Source organism: Gallus gallus, chromosome 15 (genome assembly GCF_016699485.2).
Source record: "Gallus gallus isolate bGalGal1 chromosome 15, bGalGal1.mat.broiler.GRCg7b, whole genome shotgun sequence".
NCBI classification, from domain to species: Eukaryota; Metazoa; Chordata; class Aves; order Galliformes; family Phasianidae; genus Gallus; species Gallus gallus.
In genome coordinates, this window is record NC_052546.1 from 4,722,088 (window position 1) to 4,744,706 (window position 22,619).

The 22,619-nt window shown below is 55.1% G+C and overlaps 1 protein-coding gene across 15 annotated transcripts in view; it reads left to right on the top strand.

Annotated features, from left to right (window-relative positions):
• NCOR2 (nuclear receptor corepressor 2) overlaps positions 1-21,304 on the top strand; it is a 165,353-nt gene extending 144,049 nt beyond the window's left edge. For all 15 annotated transcript variants that reach the window (XM_015275620.4, XM_040648356.2, XM_040648360.2 and 12 more), the window contains 19 exons: positions 2,089-2,241; positions 2,599-2,685; positions 3,105-3,382; positions 4,334-4,697; positions 6,659-6,886; positions 7,050-7,295; positions 7,403-7,552; positions 7,992-8,126; positions 8,231-8,393; positions 8,903-9,336; positions 10,675-10,818; positions 10,922-11,070; positions 11,399-11,592; positions 13,059-13,208; positions 14,031-14,176; positions 15,295-15,348; positions 17,276-17,503; positions 18,827-19,006; positions 19,087-21,304. In XM_015275620.4, the coding sequence (XP_015131106.1) occupies positions 2,089-2,241; positions 2,599-2,685; positions 3,105-3,382; positions 4,334-4,697; positions 6,659-6,886; positions 7,050-7,295; positions 7,403-7,552; positions 7,992-8,126; positions 8,231-8,393; positions 8,903-9,336; positions 10,675-10,818; positions 10,922-11,070; positions 11,399-11,592; positions 13,059-13,208; positions 14,031-14,176; positions 15,295-15,348; positions 17,276-17,503; positions 18,827-19,006; positions 19,087-19,262 (3,659 nt within the window). In that variant the 3' untranslated portion in view covers positions 19,263-21,304. The remainder of the gene's footprint in view (positions 1-2,088; positions 2,242-2,598; positions 2,686-3,104; positions 3,383-4,333; positions 4,698-6,658; positions 6,887-7,049; positions 7,296-7,402; positions 7,553-7,991; positions 8,127-8,230; positions 8,394-8,902; positions 9,337-10,674; positions 10,819-10,921; positions 11,071-11,398; positions 11,593-13,058; positions 13,209-14,030; positions 14,177-15,294; positions 15,349-17,275; positions 17,504-18,826; positions 19,007-19,086) is intronic.
• Positions 21,305-22,619: the final 1,315 nt, after the last annotated feature.

Sequence of the window (22,619 nt, forward strand, 5' to 3'; positions counted from 1 at the left end):
TGACAGGGATTGAACTGCATTAGGGACTGGCAATGAGTCAGCCCCCAGCTCCCCTGGCTCCGGGGCAGAATGGAGGTGCCACTTGTTAGTGGGCTGACCCCTGGCTGCCCAGAGAGAGGTGAGATGCAGAACTGCCAAAGCAAATGCTGACCAGCAGCTGCACTGAGGATGGTGCTGCTCTCAGGAGGGCTCAGCACGCCCTGCAGATGCTGCGCTCAGACCCCCTGTGCAGGAACATTGCCATGGGAAGCGCCGGAGCTGTGTTAGCAGCATCAGCACGCAGCCAGCAGCTGCTCTGTGCCTCTGTGCCTGCTCAGCAGGCAGCAGCGCTGCCCATAAGGGCTCGTCTTCAGGCTGTGGTGGCTTCCATGGGAAATAAGCAGATGTTTATCTCCAGTGAAGCCAGGAGTGCCTGCTGTGCTCGCCTTGGGCTGAGATAAAAGCAGCCGGAACTGGACTCTGGCTTTGGCGTGGCATGGCCATCTCACAGGGCTGCATCACTTCTCTTCTGAGTCAGATTTAGAGATGAGTAAGGACCGGATCCTGCTCTCGATCATCTCAGTGCTGTGCTCGCATGCCTGCAGCCCTAAGAGGGCAGGAGCTGCTTTCACCCCTCTGGGTCAGCCCAGCCCACGGGGGAAGCTGTTGGGCTCCGGCTGTGCCACCTCCCCACAGGCAGCTACAGGAACTCTGGGGACGGGGCTGTGCCGTGTGGAAGCCGCCTCATCTCACGGCCTCCCATGCTTGCTGTCAACTCCGTCCCAGATAAGAAGTGTCACCACACTTCTGTATGTCTGTGCAGCCTTTGGGACAGTTGGCAGTGGTGGTGCCAGGCAGGGCGCAGGAAGCGCTCTGGGACTTGTTGTGCAAGCGGCTGTTTCCATCTCCTTCACAGGGGCTGGGAGTCCCCAGCTGCAGCCATCTCCTCTGTTCCTGCCCTGTGGGGTATGGAGGAATTAATGCCTTCCCTCCAAACAGCCTACTGCATGCTCGGTAGCATCGACCTCACCCTGAGCCATCCCTGCCCCGCAGCCCAGCCGCGCTGCCTGGCTCCTTCCTGCAGCCAAAGAGTTAAACGAACAAACAAACAACAACAAAAAAAAAAAGAAGTGAGAAAAATGAAATTGTTGTTGACGATGAATTTTGGCAAGCCGAAAAAAAATTGCAAATTCTTTAGTGTCATGAGGGTGCTTAAAATAAAAGAGCCGTAATGAGGCGAGATCCTGCAGCATGTGCGGGCTGAATTGTGCTAGATTGGTTATTCTCATTCTGCATATGATTGCGGATGGCTGCTGCGAGGCAGGGACGTGGCTTTGGAGTGGTTTTCTTTCTGTTGAGTCTCTCCCCGGTACAAAGGGGACCGCATCCCCTCTGCAGGGCACAGATGTGCTGTGCTGGGGGAGTGGCTGCGAGCAGTGCTTGCTGCTTTCTGAGCAGCGCCCCCGGATCTTTGCCCTTGAATGAAGCTGGATTGAAGGTTCAGGGCTGAACTAGCTCTGGGCCCCGTGCGCACAGCCCCAAACCCTGTCAGCATCCCAGCTCCAGGTTGCAGGAAGATGCCCCAGGTTTGGGTGAGCACAGTCTGTGCTCTGCAGTCACTGCAGTGCTGCCCCACCGCTGCGGCGCTGACGTGTGGGATTTTCACTGTCTGTCCCAGTCCCCATGTGCACTCATTGCTGTTTCAAAGGAACTCCGCTTTGCCTCTCCCTCTCTGGTTTTTCTCACCCAGGGAGTGTCTCAGCAAATGTTAAGACTGGAGAGGATCCCAAACAGTAGGTGTCTAATAGAAATGAAAACAAACAGCAAAACTCCCCGGAACCACAGGGTTGAGCTCAGTGGAAGTGCAGCTGCTGACACGGGGGTTGGCCCTGAGCTGTCCCCTGCCTGCATCGGGGAGGGAGCGGGACGTGGTGGGGCGGATGCTCTACCCACACAGGAGGCACAGATCTGGAATCAAAGCAGGCAGGAAGGGGAGAGCCAGCAGCTGGATTTCTTGGAAGCCGACCTCGTGCAGCATTTCTTGCGTTGCCAGGCGGTGGCTGTTGTTCGGATGGGGTCTGACGTTGCTTCTCGGTGTTCCCATCCCAGGTGGGGTTGCTGCTTCTCAGTGTCCCAAAGAAGACAGCAGGAGCTCAGGAGCTTCGCATGAGCCCACGGGAACCAAGCGGACCTACGATATGATGGAGGGGAGGATCAGCCGTGGCTTGTCATCCCGGGACCCGCTGTCTGCCAGCATTGAAGGTAGGTGTGGGGGGAGCCTTTCACCCATGCTGTGTCTGCAGGGACCCCATCTTGTCTCTTGCCTACATATCACACCTTCCCATGCCTGGCAGTGGTTTGCTGGGACCCCGTTGCATATTGCAGCAGGACAGCGTGGCAGAACAGGGGCGCAGACCAGCCTGTGTGCCTTTGGCTTCTGTCCTGGTGTACCAATTTCAGGACTACAAAAACGGAAGCACTTGTTAAAAAGAGAAATCAAGTCATTTAGAAACTGTTGATATTTTACCTCCCCAGAGCCCTGGCGGCACTGTCATTATACGTTGGTTTTATATGAACTTCTGTGCCACAACCCAGGTTTCCCCCTGTGATCTATTCTAGGTCTCATGGGTCGAGCCATCCCTCCAGACCGACACAGTCCCCATAACCTGAAGGAGCAGCACCACATCCGGGGCTCCATCACACAAGGTGAGGCTGCAGCAGGGCAGGGCCATGGCCAGCAGTAACATGGGGAAGTCTCACAGACACGGCCCGTTGTTCCTGTAGTCAGGTTAGGGCAGGAGGCACCCACAGTGCACGTATTGGGGTCCAGCTGCAGGTATGAGAGATTTTCAGTTGTGCTCAGTTTCTATCAGCCTAAACTTTCAGCAAAGTCAGGAGTAACGTTCCCATTGACTGGCACAAAGACAGGCTGAAAGTGGTACTAAATGAGCCCAGAAAGTGATGGTGAAGAGTCCTTTTGCATCAGTGATGTAGCTGCATGTGTGTTTGGTTGAGTAGCAGCCCTTGGGTTACATGTGTTAACTGGAAGCGCCTTGGACTGAGCATCCCCACGGGGAGGGTGTGTGGCTGGGAATCACCCTTTGTTTGTCTGTTTGGGGCTGCAGGAATACCTCGGTCCTATGTGGAGGCCCATGAGGACTACCTCAGAAGAGAAGCCAAACAGCTCAAGAGGGAAAACACTCCACCACGGGACTTATCTGACGCATACAAGGTCAGGTCTCACGAGGGCCTTACTCCCCTGAAAATGAAGCCAGCCCACGAAGGCCTGGTGGCCACGGTGAAGGAAGCAGGGAGGTCAATCCATGAGATCCCCCGAGAGGAGCTGAGGCGGACACCGGACATCTCTCTGGCGAGGCCTCTGAAGGAAGGCTCCATCACACAGGTGGGCACATGGGCGAGCAGCAGGTGGGCTCGGACCTACTCAGCCTTCTGTGCTTGCAGGGGACTGCTTCCAAAGCAAAAGGGGAGAAAAGGGGGCTTTAGGGCTCGGTCGGCAATCAGTAGATAGGCTCTGTCTGGGTATAGGTACCCCTTTCCGATCCTCCAGTGGATAAATGCAATATCTCAGAGCTCTGTGGCATGCTGAGAAGGCAATGCCCTGTCCACGCACACTGGAGCAGACGCATTTGGCTCATGTTCAAGGCCAAAGTCAACATGGTGCCCTCAGCAGCTGTGACTCTGTCTGCGCACAGCCTTGGTCTCCTCCCTGTATGGGCAAGTGTCAATTCAGCAAGGCCGGTGTTTAGGGTGAAGTGTGGCATGCTGTCTCCTGTTGGGCTGCAAATATTTGCAAGGTTCCCATGGCACCTTGCAGTCCTACCTCATTTCACAGCATGTGTAGGAGAGGCGTGATGGGCACAGCCAGCCTTCGGTGGTGACTCATCTCCATCTTGTTGGAGCACAACAAGACATGCAGAACAGGCACTCCGCCCTGCCCGTTTCCATGCAGTGCTGCTGTCTCTGCTTTACAGATGGCTCTTGCCATTTGACCAACTAAACCGATGTCTCTGGTGTCCTGACCCACTGGAACGGGAAGCACGAGTCCCACTGAAGCTTGGTGGGATGTTGAATATTAGGAGTTTCTTTTTTCTCAGGAAGAGCAGTCAGGCGCTGGCACAGGCTGCCCAGGGAAGTGGTGGGGTCACCATGCCTGGAGGTGGTCAAGAATCTGGGGGACGTGGCACTGAAGGACATGGCTAGTGGGCATGGAGGGGAGGGGCTGGGGTTGGACTCGGGGATCCTAGTGATCTTTTTCAACCTCAGTGATTCGATGATGCGATCACCCCGTTCTGCTCTGTGCCCCTTTGACACCCCATGTCCCTTGTGTCCCCAGGGTACCCCACTGAAGTACGACAGCGGCTCTTCCTCATCGAATACCAAAAAGCACGACGTGCGGTCCATCATTGGCAGTCCTGGGAGGACTTTTCACTCTGTGCACTCACTGGATGTCATACAAGACCCAAGGAATCTGGAGAGAGCTTACGAAGAAAGCCTGAAAAACAGGCCAAGCCCGGTGACCAACTCGGGTGGCTCAATTGCCAGAGGAGCTCCTGTGATTGTGCCTGAGCCAGGAAAGCCCCATCAAAGTGCCCTCTCCTACGAGGACCACCAGGCTGGGCACAGCACGGCGTTCAGCAGCCACTTGCACAGAGGGTCTCCGGTGTCCACAAGGGAATCCACGCCACGGCAGCATGAGGGTAACTGCCAACTTTGTGTTTGGTGCTGGGATTACAGCAGGGCACGTGGGAAGTCACTGCTGACCTCACCTGTTCCCAGCAAGTGCTTGTCTGACCTGTTCCGTTCCAGCACCCACTCCTGCTTGCAGCCAAGGCTGACTCACGGGAGCGGGGGCTGCTGCCCTCCTGAGAGTCTTCCTTGTGCCAGACTTGGCCCTGGGCACTCCTCTTTCTGAAGGTGGTCAGGAGAGCAGTGCTCTGGTGGAGGGGATTTTCACCTTTTTCACCTATCTGGTGAAATGAAATGGAAATGTGGTGTGTTTATCCATCACCTCTGCACCCAAGTACCTCACCAATCACAAGTGGGCCTCTGCACCCATAGAGCCAAGCAGTGATCTGCTGGGATGCGCTCAGAACCAGAGCACAGAAGGTCACTGGCACTACGGCATGGCGAGAGGCAGTGCAGATCCCATTCCAGAGGACACTGCCTATCAGGCCTGCTATCTATGGGTAACTGCAGCAGCCTGGGGGCACTGCTTTCCTCCAGCTCTGTGGCAGTGTTGGGAAATGTTTGCATCTCCCACCTGCAAATCCTTGTCCTACACCAACAGTCTTATGATTTGGGGGTGTGTGGCACAAGACACAGCAGTCTGCCAAAAACCAGTGCCAGGATGCAGCTCCCCTAAAGGACCATAAATTTGGGCTGCACAGAGCAGAGCTCTCCAAAAACCCTCTAGCATCACTTATGGCCAAACGATGAGGCTCCGGGTACATTTAAGGTCTCCATGGTCAGCTCATCTCTTTACTCTGCTGTTTTTCCAGTGAGGTCCATCACTTTGGGAAAGCCTTCAGCTGCTTTGCGGCTGATGAGATTTGCACATATGGTGAGGATGGCACGGGGGAGGCAGCACCCAGGCTGTGGGGAGGGATCCCGAGGGGAAAATAAGCGTTCCTGCAGAACACCAGCAGGGAAGCGGATTCCTGCATCATTGGGCTCATGGGAAGGCATGGGCTGGCTCTTCTTCTGAATGGTTCTGGGCTCATTTCTGTGCTATTTGATGCAAGAGAAGTGTGTTCACGCTGCTTTGGGGTGGCTCTGTCAGCTGCTGTCCACACTGTTGTTACAGCTGTGAACTGGTGACCCTTGCCCCGGATGGGGTGAGAAGTGCCACCAATGTCCAGCACAGGTTGGGAGAGCCGAGAGAAGGCCCTGACATTCCTCCAACCTCACTGTGAGCATTGGGCAAGAGCTGACAGGGCAGCTGGCGCCTGAACCCTCTGAACTGTGTTTCGTCACTGTGGCCAGGAGTTTCTGTGGCTGCTGGCTTCCATCGCGGGGTGCACATAAAGCAAACATCCCCAGAATGCTGCCTGCAACTTGCAGGTTGCACGAGGTGGAGGAATGGGAAAGTTCTGTCCTACTGCTCCTTGCATCTGTGGCTCCACTCCCCACTTGGAAGAATGGCCTGTGCATGGTCTCCCTTTGGAGATGGAGAACAAGGCCATCTGTCTGTCCCTCCCTGAGCAGATGCTGCACTGAACCATGCACAGTGCTGGCACAGGTCCTGCAGGACCATATTCAGTGCTGTCGTAGCAAAGCCCAGCGTGCTGCACCTGGTACCTGTGCCCTGTCCCAGTCCTGTGCTCGTAGGACAGTTTGAATGCTAGAAGGCAAGAGTGGAATGCCAAAAGGAGAGGTCCAGGCTGAGTGTGACGCAGGCAGTGGAGGGTGGGAGCCCCTCTCCGTGTCTCATGGGGCACAGATGGGTTGGGACAGGCTTCTCCTGCGTGCGACCAGGGCTTGGCTGCCTCGGTGTTAGTGGTGTAATGTGGCATGGCAGCACAGCAAAGAGGAAAGGTCCCTCGAGTTCAGGGTGAGCTGTGGGCGTCCCCTGAGGACACACTTGGCTCAAGACACCCCTCAGAGACATGGCTTGGCTACAGTGCTCGATCTCTGACTCATTTCCTTCTGCTTGCTGCAGGGAGCATCACTGCTGGGAAGCCAGTGTCCCAGGACAGAAAAATCACCCCCACATCGAGAGAGCTCACCAACTCCAAGTCTCCACATGCCCCTGTGCCCGACCACCACCACCCCATCTCCCCCTACGAACACCTGCTGCGTGGTGTGAGCGGGGTTGACTTGTACCGAGGACACATCCCGCTGGCTTTTGACCCTGCTGCCATCCCAAGGGGAATCCAACTGGAAGCAGGTACTGTTGGCAGGGGGGATAGTTGTCTTGGGACTGTGCTCCAAAACCTAAGGTTACGCCAAGCAAAAGCACTGCTTTAGGTTTAGTTGTGGTAGATGAGATACTTCCCAGAAACCATTCCTTGGGGAGCACCGCATCATTTCTCCATCCTTTTCTCTCCCAGCCGCTGCTTACTACCTGCCGAGACATCTGGCTCCGAGCCCCACGTACCCCCACCTCTATCCCCCGTACCTCATCCGGGGGTACACGGACACGGCCGCCATGGAGAACCGACAGACCATCATCAACGACTACATCACGTCGCAGCAGATGCACCACAATGCCGCAGCCACGGCCATGGCGCAGCGGGCAGACATGCTGCGTGGCTTGTCACCCCGGGAGCCCTCGCTCGCCCTCAACTATGCAGCAGGTCCTCCCCATCCGGGAGGGTTTGGGGCCGTTCCCACGTTTTGGGAGCTGGGGCCAAGTAACAGTGCCTCGCCGTCACCCTGACAGTCCTCTCGCTTCTCTCTCCAGGAATCATTGACCTGTCCCAAGTGCCACACCTGCCTGTCCTCGTGCCCCCCACCCCTGGCACCTCTGCCACCTCCATGGACCGCATCACCTACATTCCCGGCCCCCCCCAGACCTTCAGCAGCCGGCACAGCAGCTCTCCGCTCTCCCCAGGTAATGCTGCAGGTTTCTTTTCTCAGGGGAAGGCGCTTGGGCAGGACTCCTTCAAACAATTCACGGCCATGAGCTCAGCATGCTGGGAGACATTGGGGATCCCAAACCCTTTCCCACCCAGCGACCAGCACTCCCTCACAACAGCTCCTCCAGTTCTGCTGTGGGGAGGTTCATTGCTTTTCCTCCTCCTTCCCCAGAGTGGCACCTAGCAAACAGCTTTGTGAAAGGTCAGACCCAGGAGATGTCACCAGGACTACTACTGTGTGATCTTCCTGGGCTTTGTCACCCAGGTCACCCCGGTCTGTCCTGCTTCAGGTGACCTTGGATGGAGCCATCTCTTATCTGCTCTGCAGACACAGCAATGTGAAGGACAGGCAGCATTCCCTATGGAGAGTGACTCTGTTTGCAGCCCTTTCATCGCCTTTCTGTTGGGTTTCAGGAGGTCCCACGCACTTGACCAAACAGTCGGGATCGTCAGAGCGGGAGCGAGATCGGGAGCGTGACCGTGAGAGGGAGCGTGAAAAATCCATCCTAGTATCCACCACGGTGGAGCATGCGCCTATCTGGAGACCTGGTAGGCTGGGGAGGGTGCTGGCACCACGCCCTGGGGCCTTGCTGGGTGGAGGTGGGTCGAAACCACAAAACGAAGGGCTGAAGTCCTTGGCTGTCTGCCCCCAGGTACAGAGCAGTCCAGCAGCCGTTCCTCCTCGCACTCTCACAGCCATCAGCACTCTCCCGTCTCGCCCCGCACCCATGAGACCATCCAGCAGCGCCCCAGCGTGCTCCACAACACGAGCATGAAGATCATCTCCTCGGAGACCCCCACCCCTTCCGTCCTGCGGTACGTCCCCACACACCGTCCCTGCCTCTGGCCTTGGTATGGATGCAGTTGCTCGTTATTAAGCACCTCGTGGGCACCTTGGAGGTGCAGAAGGGTTGTTCTGGCCTTGTCCCAGCAGGAGCACGGCTGGGACTCATAGGAAGGTTGCGATGGGGAGAGGGGGTTATGAATGTCTCTGGGCTTGTCCCGTGGGCTTTGTTCTCTCTGGTGAATCCATCCAGGCCACATCAGGTATCCCATGGCCAGCTATTCTGGCAGGCACCTGGTTGGCAGAGGCTTCATCTGAGCTCCCTCAGCTGCTCCAGCATGTGCCACTTCTGTGACCCACAGCAGGCGGTTGGAGCTCAATGATCTTTAAGGTCCCTTCGAACCTAAAACCGTTCTATGATTTTGTGCTCAAAGCCCACTGAGGATCACAGCCAGACAGTGCCAGTGCTTGGCCAAGCCACTCCCCTTTGCCACATGCTTTTTTTTCTCTGACCTTTTCTCCATCACCTTTTGCCTCGCAGAACCTCCTCCACCACCACCACGTCGCCGATCCGCTCCTCAGCCTTCCCCTCGGCCTCCGCCCTGCGCTCCTCCATCGGCGCGGCAGACGGCTACGCGGCCATGCTGGACCCGGCTGTCCTGCAGAAAGAGGCCTCGAGGGCACGGGAAGCAAAGGCAGAGCGAGCCCAGACCGACAGCAGCGTCTTCACCTCAAAGCTGCCCAGCGGGGCTAGCCTCGAACAGTCGCCCTCACCTATTAAAGCCATGGAGTCGAGGCCTTTACCTGCCTCCGGACCCGGTTCTTCTCATCACTATAGCAGAGGACAGGGAAAAAGCCAGCAGCACCACCACCCTCTGGACCAGCAGCACGCAGCCTCGGGCCCCGAGCAGCACAGTAGAGAAAAGAGTCAAAGTAAACCCTTTTCCATGCAGGAACAGGAGCTCCGAGCACTCGGTAAGACCACCACGACAGTGGCCAGCTTCATAGATGTGATTATCATGCGCCAAATTTCTTGCGATAAGGGGCAGCGAGAAAGAGGCTCGCTGAGTAACAGCTCCACTAGTGATGGTAAGCCACTGGAGGGGAGGGGCCAGAGAGCTGTGGCCTGAAACCAATTTTATTTCATTATTTCTTATTTTTAGTTGTACATTTTGGTTATTGGCTTTGTCAGCTCCCAAAGTGTGCTTGTCCTTCTCCTCCCCGATTGTCATGTTATTGCAGTCATTGTTTGTGTGTGTTTTAGGGATCTTCCCTTCTCCCGCACTTCCCAGCCGAGCCCTGTTTTGCAAATGTCATGCAGTTCCTGGTATTGCTTTTGCAGACAGTAGGAATTTGCTAATTCTGATTTCCCCACCGTTAGAAATTCCCAGGCAGTCTGTAAGAAACAGTTGTGGGGAATAAATCGAAGGAGCAAAGAGGCAAAGCAAGCGTGTGAGCGTGATGTGGCCGTTGGCCACCCAACACGCACGACCTCACTCATGTCATGCCATCGGGGCCTCCGTGGGCTGCAGCTCAGTGTGGCTCTGACCGGGTTCCCTTGCAACAGCCTTGGACATGAGAGGTGGGAGCTGCCAGCACCGCCTAGCGCAAAGAAGACACAGGGAAGGCTGTTCCAGTGGGGGTGGCTCACCCCACACGTGTCCTCTTCCCAGGGCAGGACAACCCAAGGCGTCCCAGTGGGGCTGGGGCAGTGTGTCAGTGGGGCAGAGTGCACCTGGGCACCGCTCAGCGTTGGCCGGCTCTGCCTGGAAGGGGCGGTTTCTAGGAATGGAGCACAAGGAGGGTGAAGGTCTGTAGGGCAGAAGTTGTGAGCGTTGCCCAACCCGCTGAGCTGACGGGAAAACGGGGACCTTCTCCAGGTCCTTAGCCCCACTCCATGGAATTCTGACCCATCTTGCTTCAGTTTCTACACTCTCTTAAAAAAGTAATGTTGATTCATTGCAAATCAGCATATTTAGAACCTTGAGTCTCTGCAAAGGGTTTAAAAGGCAGACAGAGGACAAAAAGAACATCTGTGTGTTTCAGGAGGTGGGCTCAGAGGGAGGAGCATGAGGCAAACCTGCAGGGGTTGAGCCTGGGTCCTGACTCTTGTGCTGTCACTGTGAGCTGCGTGTCCAGCTCTGTGGGAATGAGATGTGGCCGCAGACCCCACTGAACCCCAGGGGTCAGCCAGACCCAGTCCACTTTTTTCTTCCCTCTTTGCTGAATTCAGAGCTGCCCACCAGCAGCCACGCAGTGCTAGGGAACAGCTCAGTGACTCCCACTTTTAATGCCCTTCTCGCCTTTATCCAGGCTTTCACAGCGGATACAGCCCTGACCGGATTGAAGCCGTGAGTCCTGTCAGCTCGCCCAGCCTATCCCACGAGAAAGGGGCCAAGCTGCTGCAGGACGTGGAGAAGGGGCACGGGGAGCACGACCCGAGGCAGAAACAGCAAGGTGAGGGCAGGGGCCCCGTGCCATGCCGAGATGGCGTTCAGCCATCAGGAAACGGGACACGAGTGTCACCTCACTTCAGCTCTGCTCTTTGTGCCTCCTCCAGCCTCTCTGAAGGCCTCAGGCCCTGAAGCAGCCCACCTGCAGCACCTCCGGCAGCCTGACGGCCCGCAGCCCCAGTGCCAGCCCCTGCAGTCCAGCCAGAGCGTCAAGGGCATGAACCAGCGGGTGGTCACACTGGCCCAGCACATCAGTGTAATTAACCTCGTTGTCTTCTTTCCTCTGGAGGGAGGAGGGAAGGGCCACATCTAGAGCTTATATGAAATATATCTGGTGGGGAGGGCTGGGAGTGATGGTAGAGACTTGGTGTAGTGCCAGAGAGAGCAGAGTGCGTTGGATGCATTCATCCCAGCTCCTTGTGTCCCAACCTAGCCCATCGCAAGAGCTACTGCTGGCAGGACACAGAAGTTACATCCCTCCAAGGCCTTACCAGCCTAATTTCCTCCTGCTAGTCCTTAGCTGACTCCTGTGAAGTAAGAAATAAAACCCAACTCTTCTTCTGACTCAAGGATTTCTTTTCTAGGAGGTCATCACCCAGGACTACACGCGCCATCACCCTCAGCAGCTCAACTCCCACATCCAGACCCCGGTGTACTCCTTCCCTGGGGCCACATGCCCCGTGCTGGACCTGCGCCGTACCCCCAGCGAGGCGTACCTGCAGCAGCAGGAGCACGCAGTGGCTTCCAGGATCTCCCCACAGAATGAAGGAGGCAAAAGGTGAGCTCAGAGAGCTGAAACACAACAGGCACAGATGGGTTCTGCCAAGCAGGGGCTCAAACCAGGGCTGCCCTTGGTTTCATGGCACTCTGGTAAGGGCAGGTGTAGGGCTGGTGTCATTTGGCACTGTTGGATTTGTGTTCCCCTGTTGGGGCTCACGTGGATCACTCCCTTCTGAACTGGACGTTTTTCCTAGGCAGTGCTTCTCTGGCCATCCATGTACCCTCCAGTCTGACACCCTGCCCAGGCAGGGATATCTGGAGCCCGTTAGCCGTGGCCATGGTCAGTTGGGTTTTGATTATCTCCATTGATGGAGACTTCAGAACCTCTCTGGGCGTCCTGTCCCAGTGTTCAAGCACCCTCACAGTCAAAAAAGTGTTCTCTGTTCAGACAGAGTTTCACTTATTTGGGTTTGTGCCCACTGCTTCGTTTGCTGTCTCCGTCCTCAGTCTCTAGCACTGAGCAGTGACCTTTCAGACCATAGATGGTTCCAAAAAAGCCCACAGAGAAACATACTTTCCACTGGTTCAGAGTAAATTTTACCTTCGTCATTCTTTAGTGATTCTTGTTGCTTCAGGCAGCACTGTTATTTCTTTGGAAGCCACTGCCAAATCATGCAGGTAGCACTAAAAAGTATGATTGAGTTGGAAAAAGTGGGAAATGTGGTATCTGTCCTCCCACCCCAGTATCAGAGTTCAGTGAAATCCAGGTGTGTCCAGGAAGCAGAGACATCTCCAAACTTACAGTTCCTTGTCAGTAAATGCCATTATTTCCCTCAGCTCTGCATGGTCTTAGAGTTGGATTTATAACATCAGGGGAGAAAGCCCAGCTCTGGCCAGCCAGAGATGAAAAAAAGCTGAGAAAAAGAAACCACAGAAATAAAAAAGACATAAAGTCCCAGAACCACCCATGAGGAATTCCTAGTGGGCTCAACCCCGGCTGCCTCCCAGGCTGCAGTTGGAGGGCTGCGTCCCTCCGGCCGCCCCACACGGGCCCACCATGGCCCTGCAGTGAGGTGAATGGAGATGGTGGGTGCTGCCCTCCTTTGCATTAGCAAATATAGTGGAGAATCACAAGCTGTGTCCCAGAGCATTGATGTCCCACCCTCCGGAGGGGTGGGACCCTCCTACAAACAAATGACCCCCAGCGGACAAATGCTGGGGCTGAGCCCCAGTGCTGCTCCCTCGCATCTCCTGGGATGCTGTGGGCATTGCTGCCTGGCGTGCTGCCTGGAAATCTGGGCCGCATCTCCGCTCAGCGCTGCTCAGCACGCCCGCGGTTCAGAGAAACGCCCAAACTGCACTGCTCCGAGGGCTTGTGTTAAATGGTGCCGTGAGCCCGTGAGGGTGGGGAGCTTGGCTTCACTCCTGCTGTACTGCGAGCTATTTTAGTCCTTCCCCATCACCCCACGTGGAGACTGAGTGTGTTGCAGTGCACCGATTGCATCTCCCCATCGCCATCCTCAGGTCCCCGGAGCAGAGCAAAGCCTCGGCCGGCGGCGGGTCGGACAACTGTATCGAGCCCGTGTCTCCACCAGACGGCGTGGGAGAAGCGGAGCACGCCAAGAGCGCCACGTACCCGATCCTGTACCGCGAGGGCGAGCAGCTGGACCAGAGGTACTGCGCAGCCAGGGGTGCGCCCATCCCCATGCTCACCTCCACCCAGAGCATGACCCCATCCCCGGGCCCCAACCCTGCTCAGCTGGAAGCTCTCCTGTTTGCAGCTTTGATAATCGTACAGCGGGGCCAGCTGGCTCCCACAACCCATCCGTGGAGCTGGCCTCTACGCTGCTCCTCCTAAGACATGGCCACGCTCCTGCACGCTGCTCAGCACCACAGCCTGGCCGTGTTCCCATCCCTTCTGCTGCTGCGTCCCAGGGGCCCTCTTCAGTCCCACCTGAAGCATCTTTCTGTAGAAACTGACTCCCTGAATGTTTGGCTGAGCAACAGATCTGCTCTTGGGGAACTGATTTTTAGGTCTGAAGGAGTTGAATTGGGCTCATTTGCTGCAAGGTGGGAAGAATTAGGGCATAGATTTTTTCTTGCAGACAGAAGCAATGGCACATACCAGGTCATCATGGAAGCATGTGAGGAAAAATGGATTTCTGGATATCAGGAGGAAGTTTTTTACAATAAAGGCAGTGAGGCACTGCAAGGGGTGCCCAGAGAGACGGTGGTGCTCCATCCCTGGAGACACCCAAGGTCAGGGGATGGGGCTGCGAGCGCTGATGGAGCTGTGGGTATCCCTGTGCACTGCAGGAGTGGGACCAGACAGGGTCCCTTCCAGCTCTTAATGATTCTATGATGGGTTGGATATCCCAAATATCTCAGGAGCTCTGGACTGATGATGAGGAGTTGCACTAAGAGGAAAGTCCCGCTCGAGGTAGGACATCATGACCTGGACATTGCAGAGGTTTCTGATGGCTTTTTGCTTTGCAGGATGGGGTCCAAGTCCCCAGGAAACAACACTCAGCCTCCAGCTTTCTTCAGTAAGCTGACAGAGAGCAATTCTGCCATGGTGAAGTCCAAGAAACAGGAGATCATCAAGAAGCTCAGCACGACCAACAAAAATGAGACAGAGTACAGTAAGGACATGGGGATCTTTACTTTGGGGCACGAGGGGAAAAGCCTTGAGGACACGTGAAGCGAAGGAGGTCTGAGGAGGAGTGCTGTTGTGTGCAGGCTGTGAGCTCCCAGCCAGCTCTTTGCATCAGGCCGTGGTTTCTGGGGAAGTGCAAGTGCCGAATGCTTTTCAGTGCATCTGGGGAAGTGATGGGAGCCATCCCAGCTGTGCATCTCCATGCTGTGGGGCTGTCAATCCCACCCTGTGGCAGTGCCAGATAACCTCAAGAGGAAGGAAATAATGAGCTGAGCACGGAGGAGACTTACGAGCAATTGATATTTTAATGAATCAGCCAAGCTGAATCCTTCCTCCTTGAGATGCATCTCCCCCAAACGTTACTTTAATCCTTACGTCAATATTGGTATAGCTCTGTAAAACTAACCAGGCTGGCTTATATTAAAAATCCAGCCCATTCATTCATTAACCACTAATAGAGTAGATAGGATCATAATTTAATTTAGCCCCGCATTATACAATCAATACTAATTCAATTTGAATCCATCTTACAACAGCTGCATTGGATAAAAGAGACTGAGCTGTCTCGTCTCCTGGATGATGTTACCATGAGCCAACAGTATTGTTATGCCCCTTTGGGGACGTGTGGCTGAACCCCGTGACCTTCCACACTTTTCCTTATCAAGGGAAAATATACAGAAATAGGAAACATCTTTTATTTGATGAGAATTTCTGTTTTTCTAAGGAAAGCATTATCCAAGTCAAATAGCTCAGCTAAGAGGGAAAATATTGATGTAACGTTTCTTCTCCTCCTCCTTGCCCTCCCCACTGCCCAGACCTGCTCCCTGGGTGTGGAGGACTGGAGCCTGTGGGAATCCCATAGGCGGGAGAGGATTTAACTTCATAGAGCTCTCAATCCAAAGGGCTGGAGGGAGGGATTGCAGTGCTGGGTGTGAAGGCATTGCCCTGGGATCTGCTTCTCTGCCGTTTCCCAAGATGTGGCTGCTGGCCTTGAGGCAGAGCTGCCCCGGGGCTGGGGGCTGCTGTGGGACACGAGCTCTCGTGGGCTCCATGGCACCAGAGCAGCACTGCTCTGTACTCAAGCACTTCTTTGTTTCTCCCCAGATGTTGGGCAGCCTGGGACAGAGATTTTCAATATGCCAGCGATTACTGGAGCAGGTAACTCACACTGTCTGTACTGTGCCTCATTCCATACCAAGCTCACAGCTGTCCAGAGCAGGAAGATAGGGTGTTTGGAGCATCTGCGTTTTTCCTTCTGCAATAATGCCAAGCGTGGCATTGCTGAGGCTGCAGCCTCGCTGCCCTCCGTCACTCCCTGCTGTTGTGTGCAGTGTGACTCCTCTGAGAGCTTTGCAGAGGGTGAGGAAGAATCAGAGCCGTGCAGTGTTGAAGGGCAGTGCAGGAGCTAAACTGGAGGTCTGGGAGCTTCCCAGAGGCACTGCACCCTCCCCAGATCTGCTCCTGTGGCTTTCAGCCCAGCTGGAAAAGGAAGAGAGAGAACAAATTGGGACTGAAAGCAGTCCTATAGGGTTGGGCAGTGGGGGGCTTCCCAGATGTGGGACAGGCCAACCTGAGGGGGGAAGATGGCATGACACCTCTGCCACCTGCTTCTGGCATAGCTGCAGGGAGGTCTGTGTGGTCACAGAATGCCAACAGGAGAATCCTGTGGCTGACAGCCCTCGCTGTCTCACCTGCCCAAAGGCAGAGGTGGCTGCACTCCCCCAGCAGCACCTCGAGGAGATAGGGCCCCTTTCAGCAGTGCCGTGGCACAGCCATGGGGCCGGGCTGCTCTCCCAGAGGTGTGACATACTCCTGGGCAGTAGGCACATCCCATAGGTGCTGTGTGCCAGCAGAGCAGCTTTCCCAAAGGAATACCACTGAGGGGTATTAAGTAATAATAAATAATTAACACCTCCTCCAGTGGAGGATGCCTCTGGGTTGTTCTGTTTAATTATGAGGAGGAATGACCAAATTTCTCCCTGCCAAACGAAGAAGCAGGGAGTGCCATGCTCACTTCTGTGCTGCTCTGCCTGCCTCAGTGCCAGGTCCTGAGCCCGGGGCTGTGGGCACAGATTGTGGTGCAGGAGGGCAGTGTGGTGTGGGATGTCTGTGGCAGGCAGAATTCGTGGGGTGAAGCCCAACGTCCTGAGAGCATCCCCTGGTTCCAGCTGCTCATAAGCATAGGGAGCTGGGTGTCTGGAGGGGGCCATGGGGGCACCCTGCTCCTTTCCAGGGCTATGAACCCCCCAGGATGGGGTGAGCTGGGGGCTGTCAGGGGGTTCCCTTGCCAGCCTGCTGTTCTTGTGTCTGTATTTTGCCCTTGCTTGTTCCCTGTAACCGCCGCGTTGGGAATGACGGTCGCGTGGCTGAGCCTAGTGCCCTCTGGTCCCTGCGCTGCACTATAACTGCATGGCTTCTGACACTCACTGCCACTTGGACACACACCTTGCCTCTGCAGCCTGTCCCGCAGCTGCGGCCAAGCCCGGGGGGGCCCCATGGGGAGGGTTGGGGTGAGGAGGGACCGAAGGACCCACCCTGCCCTGCGGGCTGTGTGCCCCTCTCCCACCTCCTATGCTGATGCCCAGTCTGGGCAGTTCTTTCCAATCCAGTTTTCATGTTTTTTTTTATTAAGTGCCCCCTCTTCCTCCCCTGTCTCTCCCTCCCTGGGAAGCCCCAGCCTCTGATTTCTCCGCACAGTCATGTTGCATCCATACGTGCATCCGTGCGGACTCCCCACAGCCAGGCACTGAGCCAGGTGGGAGCACAGCCCCTCCTGCTGCACCCCAGGGCTCAGCACAGACCCTTCCCCACTTCCTCTGAGCCCTCAGCCCCATCCCTTCCCCTGCCAGGCCCTGGGGCGGGATGGAGTGGGGAGAAGGAGGAGGAGGAGGGGGGCCAACACGCGTTGCAGAGCTTTACAGAACAAGATGATAACATTTGTTGCTTTGCGAGAATGTGCTGACTGTTTGTTTCTTCCCTCCTCCCTTGTCTCCTTTCTCCCCTTTCCCCATCCCCCCATCTTTCTTCTCATTTGGCTCCCCCCCACCTCCCGTCCCCTCTTTCCTCCCCCTCCCGTATCTCCCAGGGCTAATCAGTTGTAGGAGCCAGTCGGTCCAAGAGAATTCCAGTACCAACATGGGGTTGGAGGCAATAATTAGGAAAGCCCTAATGGGTAAATATGACGAGCAGTGGGAAGAGCGCTCACCTCTCAGTGCCAATGCTTTTAACTCTCTGAATGCCAGTGCAAGCCTGCCCGCTGCTATGCCCATAACTCCTGCTGATGGACGAAACGAGGACGTGCGCTCCTTGCCAGGTCTGCAGCCCTCTCCACCTTCACTCTCTCTGTGTTATTAATTCTCAGCATTTCTATTTCCCCTTTTGTGGGTGGATTCCCCCCCCCCCCGCCCCATTTTTATTCATTTTGGTTTTCTTTTCTCCCCACTCCAGCTTCAAGCTTTGTGAATCCGCTGATTAATCCCGGTCTTGTTTGATGTTGTTTCATTTAATAGTCTCGGAAGGTGCTGATGCTTTCTCTAAACCACTGACCATGCTCCTTTCCCCATTCATTTTTGGTTTTTTAATACCTTCTTTTTTTCTTTTTTTTCTTTTTTTTTTTTTTAATCACATAAAGGAGGTTTATGGGGTGGGAGAGCCAAACCCAAAAGACCAAAGCAATAAACCTTTGTTTAGAGCCACCCCAAACTGTTTGTAAAACCCCATCCCATGCCCACACAGCTGGAGGGAGTGCTCAGATCCAGCACTGCCCTCCTGGAGTTGAGCTCCAGAGCTGCTCCAAACCATGGGCGGGTGCAGGGGACGCAGGGCAGTGCCATGATTCTCTCCCCAGGCTCAGGGTGTCAGTGCTGAGATGGGCAGTGCCTGGAGCAAGAGAGAGCTCACGCACAGAGCCAGGAAGGACAGATGGGGGACACCATCTGAGAGCAGGACTGGGGCACACTGAGCTTTAGTGCCTTGAGGGGTTTGCTCAGCGTCGGTTCTGCACACCCTCAGCTTGAGAAGGGAGCCCCAGTTGATTTGAGGTGTGCATTTGTGCCCCACACACAGAGGGCTTGGTGGGTGCTGGGGCAGTCTCCAGCCCAGCGATGTGTGGGGGCACACGGTGCTGTGCCCTGCCCAGCTGGCAGCAGGCGCTCCACAGCTTGCTGCAGGCATGCTCTCTGGCTGCTGCATGAGCCCAGCAGCTTCTGCCACCCATGCTTCCCTGTGCCCGCTGAGGTCTGCCCAGGGCAGGTGGGGTGGGACAAGAGCCCATCCGTCCCCGTTTGGGAGCTCTGTTCTGCTTAGCTGGGCTAACATCCCCAGCACAGAATGTTCTGTCCGCTAAACCTTTAAAATCTGGCTGAAACGTGGCCAGAGATTGTGCTGTAAGGATGGATTAAGAATCACAGGAATGAGGGACTACAGCCCTGTGTAGCTATGGGGTCCCTGGAGCTCCCATCCCCCCCCATGCAAGGCAAGCTTGCCTCCTGCCACCAGCACCTTGCAGGCTTCAAACAGCACGCGGGGCTGGGGAAGCGCAGGGGGGTGCACGCACTCTGTGCCCAATTTCCCCTCAAAATCCATCACGGCCACATCCTAGCTGGGCCGGCTGATGAGCAGGCACTTCTCTTTGCAGCAGGAGGGGGGAAGCCAAAGATCGCCGCCAGACCCAACAGCCGCAAGGCCAAGTCGCCGGCGCCCGGCCTGTCCTCTGGTGAGCGGCCGCCGTCCGTCTCTTCAGTGCACTCAGAGGGGGACTGCAACCGGAGGACGCCCCTCACCAACCGTGTCTGGGAGGACCGGCCGTCATCCGCAGGTATAGCACGGGGAGGGGGACGTCCCTGAGGTATCCCCCTGGTCCCACAGCACTGACCCTCTGCTCTCTGCTCCACACAGGCTCGACGCCGTTCCCCTACAACCCGCTCACCATGCGGCTCCCCAGCGGGGTGGTGACGGCGGCCCCGGCTGTGCCGCTGCCACAGGGAACGCCTGGCGGGCAGCACCACGCGTGGGACGAGGAGCCCAAGCCCCTGCTCTGCTCCCAGTACGAGACCCTTTCGGACAGTGAATGAAGCGAGCCCGGGGCAGGGAGATGGTGACCAAACCGAAGGCGCGGGGAGCGAGGTGCCTGGGGCCCGGCCCCACTGGCTCTCATGAGCAAAGACGCAGGAGCAGAGCTTTCTTTTGGTTTTTAATTTTCCTTTCATTTCCTTCCTCTCCCAACTGGCCAGTTTGGTGGGGATGATTTTTCTTTCTTTTTTTTTTTTTCCTTCTGTTTTTTTTTTTTTTTTTTTTTTTTTTTTTTGTCGTTGGTCTTCTTGTTCTCAACATCTGGAAACGTCTGCATCCTCTTCGGTCTAAGAAAGAAAAAAAAAAGCCTTAACGAGACAAAACCCAAGGATCCCATCTTCGTCCTTGCCAGCATTGCTGTGCAGTGACCCCGCACACCGTGTCCCAGGGCTGCGTGCACACAGACGCTCTGCTCCATGGCTCCGGGCGAGGGGCTCCGTGGGGCCGTGCCACGGAAACACAAAACCTTGAAACGGTTTAACAACAACAACAACAACAACAGATTTAAAATGCTTCATAGGATTGAACCCGGTTTAGTTTCCCTCGGCAGATCGGAGGGTGGGAGCTGCCATCCCCGCCGCGCAGGACGCGTCAGCTCGATGCGCTTTGCACGCAGCTGGGGGAGCAGGGAGGGCGTGAAGAGCCATTTCTGAGAATATCGCTGGTCCCTTTGGTGGCAGAGGGCCTGGGCTCCGTCGGCGTGGGAAGAGATTCCCCGTGCTGCCCACAGACGGGCTCGGTTGCTTTAAGTGCATTGTTTTCTGAATGGTGAGAAAAGGCAATTGTAAATTGTATTGGTCTACAGGGTATATTTTTGATACCTTCGGTGAATTATGTCGATATTTTACGCAAGGAAGGACTTAAACAAAACACAGTATTACATGCTGTAAAAGAGGTTCTGTTCTTACATGCAGGCTTTGATGTGTTTGTCCATTGTATGGAAACGTTTTAAAAAAAGAAAAAAGAAAAAAAAGAGAGATGGTAACAGCGATCCATCAAAGTCATCTGTAAGTCAGGAGAATGTATAAACTTAGTTTAAAAAATAATCTTGCCATGGTTGCAGGGCCCCCATGACGTACACCGCTGCTGACTCAGCAGAAGGCCTTTGCTGGTTGCAGGCATTGGTTCTCCAGAGCCCTCCGGAGCTGCCGGGTGCGGGGCAGCAGAACAGGAGGCCAGCAGGGCAGGGAGCTCACAGGAGACTTTAAAAACAAAAAAAAAAGGAAAAGAAAAAAAAAAAGTTTTTATTGTATTTTTGTGATACACACGAATGCTCTACTTTACATTATTTTTTTCATTCCATGATGTTGGATCATATCTGCAGTTACATGGTTAAAGAACAAAAATATTAGACTTTTTTTCATTCACTTCTGCTTTCTCGCTCTGGGGGAAAAAAAAAAAAAAGGAAAAAAAAAAACCAACAAAAAAAAAAAAAACCCAAGGTATTAAATGCTTTGCATTCTGTGTGCTGGAGGAAACGAGAGCACGGCACAGACGTCCCGCAGCCCACAGCAGCTCCGACCCGCCAGGCAGTGAGCATCGCCCGGTCACCTCCCCATGGATCTTTCTTTTCCCCCTGCAATGATTCTGATTTCAAAGCAAGAGAATGGTGGTGTTCGTTGTTTGTTTGGGGTATGGGGTTTTTGTTTTTTTTTGTTTTTTCTTTTTGTTTGTTTGTTGTTTCGTTTTTTACAATGTACAGGTTTTTAATGTTCATCCATGTTTGTGTCTTTTCTGTTGTGCTTTTTTTTTTTTTTTTTTTTTTTTTTTTTTTAAGAAAAGACGGTGCACAACAATGTGGAAGTGTTTCCGTTCCCAGGTTATTGCTGCTGGTATCTCCCCGGCTCTGAGACGCAGAGCTGGCAGAGCTGATGGCTGCGCATAACGCTATTAAAGTGTCACAGGTTTTTCTGGGAAAAGTCCAAATTCAACCCACCTTCAAAACCGCCTCTTTAACCTTTTCAGAGAGAGAGAGAAAAAAAAAAAAGAAAAAAGAAAAGAAAAAAAAACACAACAAAGAATAAAGTTACCACTTGGCACAGGAGTGCTGCTTTGGTGTCTTGAAGAGAGGCCGAGCCAGGCGCAGGCCGCTGCAGGCTTTGTGGAGCTGGTGGATGGGGGCAGCCCTGCGCGCTGCTGGCCGTGCTGGTGTTGGCACTGAGGGACGCAGCGCGGGGCTGAGGCGCTCCCTCACCTCAGTGTTTGTGAGGGCGGCAGCGGGCAGCCTTTGGGTTGCTGTTACGGCGCTGCCAGCCGGCCAGGGTGTCACATCCCTTCCTGCCTTTTCCCCCAAACTCTGGCTATGGCCAGCCCTGCTGCCACCAGGGCCTAGCTCTGTGGGATGTCCTGTGCCCGCCCGAGAAGAGTCGGGGCCTGGGCATGAGGCGCAGCGCCTCAGCTGTGTCACATCACCCCACCTCCGTGAGGAGGCCTTGTGGCCTGGTTGTTTTCTTCTCATTATCCCCTTGTGTGCTCAAAGCAAAGGTGCTGGCAGGGCTCCCTGAGAGCCCACAGTGAGGGGCTGCAGTGCTGTGGAGGGCTGTGAGGTGTTGGTGAGGAGGCGTCCGCCATTTTGGGGCTATTGGTTCACTGGGCTGGGAGTGTCCCCAGCTCCAGGAAGAGGACATGAGGAGCAGCCTCTGGTGGTGTGTGAGGGGTTGGCTTCACTCAGGGAAGCTCTCCTCCCTGCCTCCTGCTCTCTGGGTTCTTTCTGTCCTGTTCTGTCCCTGCTGCCCCTCCACAGGTCCCATCTGGCAGCACAGGGGGGCACACAGAGCTGCAGCAGCTCTGAGCCACTTTTGGTGGAGCAGAGAGTGCCCTCCAGCTGGAAATTAACGAGTTTACCACATGCTGGGAAGGAGGTACATAGCCATGCAGGGGGGTGGGCCCTGGGGCTGTGCTTTTGGGAGGTGGGGAGCTGCTGCTCCTCCAGGCCGTGAGCACTGCTGCCCTGCCTTGCCCTGCTGACCACAGGCTCTGCTGCCACCTTCTTTTCCCCCAAATCACCCACGTACCATGGCTGCAGCTCCCAGTACCCCATATACCCCCAAGCCCTGTGGCAGGTCCTTGCCGATGTGTCCTCATGCTGCCAGCCACCATGCATCCCCATCCAGCAGTCGAGGAGGAGGAAGGTGTGTTAAACCATCAAAAAAAACCCCAAACAACCAAAATTTAAAGGTAACATTAACCCACTTTGCAATTTGTACAAACAGATTATTGGGCAATTTATTATTTGAACTGTACCAGGGGGAGGGGGAGGGAAGAGGGGAAGGATGTCTATTTTTTGTGCGACCAAACTGTGCATAGCTGTTTTGAAGTGAGCTGTATGATAGACAGGGCTGTAAATAGAAACCATGAGG